The sequence below is a fragment of the Enhydra lutris genome, unplaced genomic scaffold (genome assembly GCF_002288905.1).
Source record: "Enhydra lutris kenyoni isolate GAN:26980312 unplaced genomic scaffold, ASM228890v2 scaffoldscaffold3, whole genome shotgun sequence".
In the NCBI taxonomy this organism is placed as follows: Eukaryota; Metazoa; Chordata; class Mammalia; order Carnivora; family Mustelidae; genus Enhydra; species Enhydra lutris.
In genome coordinates this window covers 21,070,647-21,078,070 of record NW_019154087.1, presented here as the reverse complement: position 1 = coordinate 21,078,070, position 7,424 = coordinate 21,070,647, and the positions used below count along the sequence as shown (strand labels likewise).

The following is a 7,424-nucleotide window of genomic DNA, read 5'->3' as shown; positions in this document are numbered from 1 at the left end:
GCTGCGGCTGGCAATGAAATGACGAACGAGGAGACCATTTCACGGCCTGAAAAGCCAGGGCTCACGGCCAGTCCCCCGCCACTTAGAACCCGCAGGCTCCCGGGAGAGTCAGCGGATCACTAACGCCAGCCATCTCCCAGGGCAACAGCGTGGCGGCACTTCCGGCAGCTTCATCGCATTCAAAGGACGCCACTATTATACGTCACTTCCTACGTAGGTGAGGGCAAGTTGACCTGTCGTGAACTGGGGTTTGAAGTCAGATAGTATTGCTGCTCTTCCAGCGGAAAAGGCTGTTCTGAAAGGCTACGGCGCCCCGGGTTCTGCCGGTGATTGGCTTTTTGTAAACCAGTCCTTCGAGTTTCTTGCCGTTTCCCACCCCACCCCGCCCCTCCTCGCTTCGCCCTCAGTGTGCGCGGGTACGGTGGCCGAGGAGGCTCGTGTATAGCGGAAGTACAGGGCAGGTGGGTGTGCTCAGCGGGACTGGAGGTGCACGTGGCGTCGGTGAGTTGGAGTAGGGAGCAGAAGGGTCCCGGAACCCAGCTGCGGGAGTGGGGGGGAAGAGAATGCGTTATGAAGACCTTACTGCCTGCTCGGGGAGGAGGTACTAAGCGGGGACGCCGAGGCTGGTGAGTGGTCTGGTCAGCGCGTACAGGCTCTAGGGAGCTGACACTCCTCACCCTTCAGGTTCATCTCTGGATGCTTGGTCGTGCTGAGGCGGCAAGGTTGCTGTATTTATTATTGTCCCCCCGTATAGTGTTCTGAGCGTGGCTCAGAGGGGTTAGGTGGTGTACCCAGACGGCACAGTGACCAAACGGTACGCACTTTTTTTTTCCTCACCAGGTAAAGTAAGCATGTCTTTTCGAGGAGGAGGTCGGGGGGGCTTTAATCGAGGTGGCGGCTTCAATCGCGGCGGCAGCAACAACAATTTCCGAGGCGGAGGCGGGAATTTCAGAGGCGGCGGTGGCGGCCGAGGAGGATTTGGACGAGGAGGTGGCCGCGGAGGCTTTAACAAAGGCCAGGACCAAGGACCTCCGGAACATGTAGTTTGTATGTCGCCTTAAATCTTAGCCTGCTTGTTAGCCTGCTTGGGGCGGAGATTATGGGTTTAAGTTCGGGGGTTACGTGCTGAAAGATATCTAGCAGCTCTCATACGGAAATTGCTGCTTTGTTGGGGAGTCAGTTCTGGAGATGCTGTAAACTAACTTGAAATAATGCTTTATTGCTGTAATGAGAAAGGGAAGATGAAGAAAGCAAAAGAACACGTAGAATGCGTACGTGGAGGTGGAAATTGAGCTTGGGCTGAAAACGAAGTTATTAAGTAGGTAGTATTGTGTATTTACTCCTGTTGTTCCCGTTTTACAGGTAAGAAAACTGTGATTCAGAGTTAGGTTTCTTTAAAGGGATCATAGTAAGAAGTGATCAGTTTGAGATACAAAGCTTTTCTGACTCCAAAGCCCATGCTCTCAGTTGCTATTCATAAGTAAGAGAAGTGTGAAGTAAATTGCTTGGAAGGGAAACTATAGAGGGGAAGCCAAGAAAAAGACCTAATTAGAGTAGTTTTGAAGTAATTATCAAATGAGTTGGGATGGAAGCTGTGGAAAGTGACACATATTTGACAGTAGAAACCTACATCAAAACGGAGAAATGATGAAGAGAGTTTAATATAAAGATGAGGTTGGGCCTTAAAAGCAGTTGTGCTACATGGTTTGAAGAGTGCAAAGGGTAGAGTCATAGGTCCTAGCCCACAAGCATGCAATGATCCAGGCATGGTGCACTGTGAGGGGGATGGAAGTGAGGGAAAAAAAGGAAGGGTTTGATGGGAGAGAGATTCCAGTGGAAACAAATCAGTAGAACTTGGCTAATACTTGGGAATAAAAGGTTCCAGGTTTTGAGCTTGGGTAAGGGGGATGAAGAATTGGTTTTGCAGGGATGTGATGAGTATTTTTGTTTGGGGTGACAGTCAGAAATAATGGTATTTTGAGATTCCACATTTCTCTGAAAAAGAATGAAGAGTCATTGGTGTAGAGGTGGTAATGGGAAGTTATAAAAGGGGAGGAGAAAAAGAACAAAGACTTGATTTACGGTTAGGAACTGTGGAAATGAAAAGAGACGGTAGAGTGTAAGCATGGTGTTTAATATAATAGTTATTGTTATAATAAAACACCTGTTATAGGTTGGTCTTAATGTGCCAGGCATTTTTCTTAGCACTTGACATTTATTATTGTGTTTATTCCTCATAATACTGAATGTTAGGTGTTGGTACTGTTATTAGCCCTTATTAAAGACAGGGACACTGAAACAGAGAGATAAGAATCTTACCGCAGTTTACATAGCTAGTGTGGAGTTTTGGGCTTTTTTTTTTTTTTTTTCCTGGGGGGGGGGCCTCAGAGGAGAACAGATAATGTGAAATCCCAGGTACCCAATAAGAAAGCTTCCAGATGATGTTAGTCAATATCATTTGAAATTGTTTTATATTTTAACATTTTCTTGTCCTATTTCAGTATTAGGAGAGTTCCTGCATCCCTGTGAAGATGACATAGTTTGTAAATGTACTACAGATGAAAATAAGGTGCCTTATTTCAATGCTCCAGTTTATTTAGAGAACAAAGAACAGATTGGTAAAGTGGATGAAATATTTGGACAACTTAGAGATTTCGTATCCTTTTTAATTAGAAGACCCAGTGATCTCATTCGAAGGTTACCATTTGCTTTTTCTGGAGCTAAGTTCTGATTTAATTAGACTTCCTGCTTCATTAAATTGGACAGAATATTGCTATGATTGGACCATAAAGGAGAATCAAGAGAGGAGAATGTATTTCCACATACTGAAAAGAAAAGACCCTATAAGAGTGACTTCCTTTTTGGAAGGTTTTAGAAATGACTGCCATTTGGATAAGTGCTACAGGATTAAGGTACTTTGTTTTGATTATGATGATACCACAGGAGTAGTGTGGAATTAGAAGTTTTAAAAACAAAAACTTCATTTTCTCTTGGAAACTCACTTCTTACCTTTCCTAAATATTCCCATATAACTTTGTTTTTATAATTATGTATGAATTCATAAGGTTATTTTTTATCTTAATTGCTTATTCCTTAATATAACTAATAGTATTTTTCTGTTAAATTGTCAGAAAATATGAAGGCATCTTCCTTTAAAAAACTGCAGAAGGTGAGTCAAGCTTAGGATAACTAGGATCTTTGGTTTTATAAGTGAATGACCTTCCTTAGGACAGTGCTACTTAGCACTTGAGAATCCCCCGCTGTAACACTAGTGAAGCTCTTAAATTCAGATGTTTTGTACTTTAGATGTTGAACTTACTGATCTCTAAAAGCGTATTATTTAATATTTAACATTTACTTAAAAATAAATATTTATTAGCAAATTCTATAACTGCTATAATGTGTTTTTTAGTTTATGTAAAACTCTTACTGGAAAGCTTACATAACCTAACATTCTAAGTAAAATGTTAAATTTTGAAATATTATTTGAAATATTATTTGGGAGAAGTCAGACATTAAATGATTTCACAAATATTTCAATAACATTTTGATACTTGATGTGGAGGAGAAATACAGATTGCTATGAGAATGTTAGTAGTGGGACCAAATTTAATATATTGGATTTCTGAGGAAGTGAACTAGAAGCCGAGACCTGAAAGTTGACTAGAGGTGATTCCCAAACCTCATTGCTCATCAAAATATCTACAGGAGCTTTTAAGGTCATTATTTCTTGGTCCCACTCTTAGAAATTTGAGCAAGTAAGTCTTAGGTAGGGATCAGGATTCAGTTGTAAAGAGGGAGGCTCCTGGATAATGTTGATATATTAGGCTAATACTTGGGAACCACTGCTAGCCAAAGAGGTGGAAGCCCATTGCAAGTAGAGAAAAACAGTTTGTACAAGTCTCTGAGACAGCCAATTTAAGGATCTGAAAAAGCAGAAGTATAGCTCAGATACAGAACATTTAGATGAGACTGGAGAGGTAGGCAAGGGATGGGTTACTTAAGGCCTTCAAAGTAGTGGGAAAGAGTTTAGGCATTAGTTTTGTTTTTAAATATTAGGATAAGTACAGTTAAGTTATGTTAAAAAAGAGCACTGGAAAAATAAAAGCATGCTGGAAAGGGGTTAGTACAGTATGTAAAGGAGGCAGGACAGAGAACTGCATTAATCCTGGAAGAGATGATATTTCGGACTAGGGTAGTAGTGACAGTGGAAATGGAGAAAAGTGGATTGATTTATGAGAGATACAGGAAGTAGCATTGATAGATCGTGGTAGTTGATTAGCAATATCTGGGGTGCCTGGGTGGCTAAGTAAAGCCTCTGCCTTCAGCTCAGGTTGTGATTCCAGGGTCCTGGGATGGAACCCCCTGGTTGGCGGCTGGCTCCATGCTCAGCGGGGAGTCTGCTTCTCCCTCTACCTCCCCTCCCCCTGCTCATGCTCTCTCAAAAATCACCATCTTTCACATGTCTGATTTCAGCATCTTTGTGGATGTACCAAAATGGGAAACATTGGAGAAGAAGGGAATTGGGGGAAGATGGTGGATTCAGTTTTAGACATAATGAATTTGAAGCACTTAGGAGATACTCAGATAGTTAGGAGCTCAAAGGAAGAGCTTGGATTAGAGATGGAATTGGAAGTTGTCATTGTACAGACAATATATGGTACAGTCTAGGAAGAAAGAATGAGAAAAAGAGCTTTGGGATACCTCTCTTTTGGAGACTGAGAAGTAACACCAGTAAAGGAGGACACAAACCAGGAGAGTTTTAGAAAAGTGGTTATCACCAAAGTCAGAAGAGCAGAAATGCTCAACTGTGGCAAAATGCTGCATCTATTTATAAGGAGAAATGAGACTGAATTGGTCTTGGGTTTTTTATATGCATGTAAATGCTTATTGTGTATGAAGTTTAAGTGCTTTGTGTACATTACTCTTTGGATCTTCACAAAGACTTTGGGGTAGGTACTTTGTTCTCTTGATTTGATAGATCAGAAAACTAAGGCACAAAGAAATTAAGTCTTTGCCTTTTAAGTCTAGTGTGTAGATTCTTCACGATTATACTGTAATGCTTCCTAAGTCGTCACACTGTTTCTGTTATACTTCCAGTTTTATATAGACCCATATAAACTGCTACCACTGCAGAGGTTTTTACCTCGACCTCCAGGTGAGAAGGGCCCTCCAAGAGGTGGTGGCAGGGGAGGTCGAGGAGGAGGAAGAGGCGGAGGTGGCAGAGGTGGCAGAGGTGGTAAGTTATTTTGGGGGGAAATTTTCTAGTGAGATTTCAAAGTAGCAGCCAATTCATATAGTACAGTTTAATTTTTTATGTAGGCAAACCTCCTTTATGCTTATTTATTATTTTTTTTTAGAAAAGCTGTTTTCAAATCTTGGCAGATTGTCAGAGTAATAGTGCTCAGTTTCAATGACTCATTTTAAAAATCTAATAAAGTGTAATTTTGAGGGATTTTATCTTTTTGGGGTTCATGTTTTGTTGAGCATTTTATAAGGTAAAAAATGTGGGTGGTTAGATGATGAACAGAGTTGGGGATAATGTGCAATGCAGCATCGAGTATACCTAGATCTGTGAGTAGTGGGGTGGTGGGTGGGTCGTGGGATGACGGCAAAGCCAAGTTATTAGGAAGGGGAGCGGAAGATTGGTTGGATATCTTCTGTTACTGAAACAGAAAGGAGAGAACTGTTTTTACCCTTGTCTTTCTCAATTTAGTTATTTCATTCTAAATGTGCTTTTTTTGGTCCACATAGCTAGGAGATAATCTCTTTAAGAAGTCTGAATATATGTCTATTAAATATTTTTGAGACTCTAATGAGATCCCCCTCCCATTCTACATTCAGTCTCATATATAACGAAAAAAATTCATGTTTTCTTAAAACTTGTGTATTTGTATACCAGTATTTTAGAAATATGTTTGTTTTTCCTCTTGTTATAATTCATCATTCCTTACCACAAAAAGAATTAAAAATGGAGACTGAAATAGGAAGCTAAATGTATGTTAAATAATTAAAAATTTTAAATTTTCTATTCAACATGTGAGCATCAGTGATCGTCCATAATTTAGCTCAATTAACTTTAAATAATTGTTTTATTATAGGATCTCCAGAGTGAAATCACCTCCATCTCCTACCCTTTGTTCTTATGATAAAAATCCTTAGTTCAATTAAAAAAGTAATTAAGCAAAAGTTGAGGTACTCCTGCACTTAACTGTAGGGCTGAATGGAACTTTAAAGTAACAAGTTTTTGTAATTCATTAAACCAGAATACTTGTTTAAAAAGTTGCAATCTAGGGTATTAGGCTTATCAGAATAGGATAGGCTGCAATAATTTTATAAATATTTCCTTTACTTTTAGGTGGTTTCAGAGGTGGAAGAGGAGGTGGAGGCTTCAGAGGAGGAAGGGGGGGTGGTGGTTTCAGAGGTGAGTGTGAAAAAACAAATCTTGGAATCACTGAATTTCTGAATTGGTATTATCTACCATTTTAAATTTTAATTCAATCTTATTTTGGTTTCCCCAGTGTATAGAAACCGTGGTGTTCTTTGCTTTAGCCTGATTTATAGCTTTATTTTGATCACTTTCGTGCTTTTCCTTTTGAATTTTTTCACCTACTTCTAATTTGTTTTGCTGTATTAATTTGACAAACGAAAAGGTATAATATGAATGACAGTTAAATGTGGTAAATTGGTTGGCTAAACAATCTAAGACCTCATGCTGATTTTAAACTTGAGATTTCAGGTATAGTGCTATTAAAAATTGATTTTCTGAGTGAAGTAAGTCAAGCAGAGAGAGTCAATTATCATATGGTTTGCTTATTTGTGGAGCATAAGAAATAACACAGAGGACATGGGGAGATGGAGAGGAGAAGGGAGTTGGGGGAAATTGGAGGGGGAGACGAACCATGAGAGACTGGATTCTGAGGAATTGAGGGTTTTGGAGGAATGGGGGTTGGGAGGTGGGTGAGCCTGGTGGTGGGTATTATGGAGGGAACATATTGTATGGAACACTGGGTATGGTGCATCAACAATGAATTCTGGAACACTGAAAAGAAATTTTTAAAAATAAATAAAAATTTAAAAAAATTGATTTTCTGTAGCCTTAATACTTTCATTTTCTCTTAATCAGGGAGAGGACATTAAGTATAACAGTTGGCAGAGAAACTTTCTACATGAACTACTTCTATGGATCAGAAACTTGTTTCTTGAGCAAGTCTTGAAGAACTGGTCATTTTCTGACAGTGGAACTAAAATGTCAATGCCATGCAAAAATGAATGCAACAGAATTGGTGATTTTGCACTAAAAGAGTATGAACAAACATTTTAATGTTTTGTACAATGCTTGGAACTCTGGGTGCTTAATAAATGGGCAGTTTCCATTTGAAGCATACTTGGAATTTTTAAAATAAAATGTTTTATTTCTTTAA

The 7,424-nt window shown here is 39.6% G+C and overlaps 1 protein-coding gene across 4 annotated transcripts; it reads left to right on the top strand.

Moving 5' to 3' along the window:
• Positions 1–205: 205 nt before the first annotated feature.
• LOC111157676 (GAR1 ribonucleoprotein) lies at positions 206–7,424 on the top strand. 4 transcript variants are annotated; one of them, XM_022519299.1, is made up of 7 exons: positions 206–501; positions 841–1,047; positions 2,502–2,656; positions 3,110–3,169; positions 5,101–5,239; positions 6,359–6,424; positions 7,127–7,424. In XM_022519299.1, exons 2-7 carry the CDS (start codon positions 852–854, stop codon positions 7,138–7,140), a joined length of 630 nt encoding a protein of 209 aa, XP_022375007.1. In that variant the 5' UTR covers positions 206–501; positions 841–851; the 3' UTR covers positions 7,141–7,424. The 4 variants fall into 4 exon arrangements, with proteins under 4 accessions (XP_022375007.1, XP_022375032.1, XP_022375015.1 ...); XM_022519324.1 differs by having other exon boundaries at positions 423–461; XM_022519307.1 differs by lacking the exon at positions 206–501 and adding an exon at positions 526–626.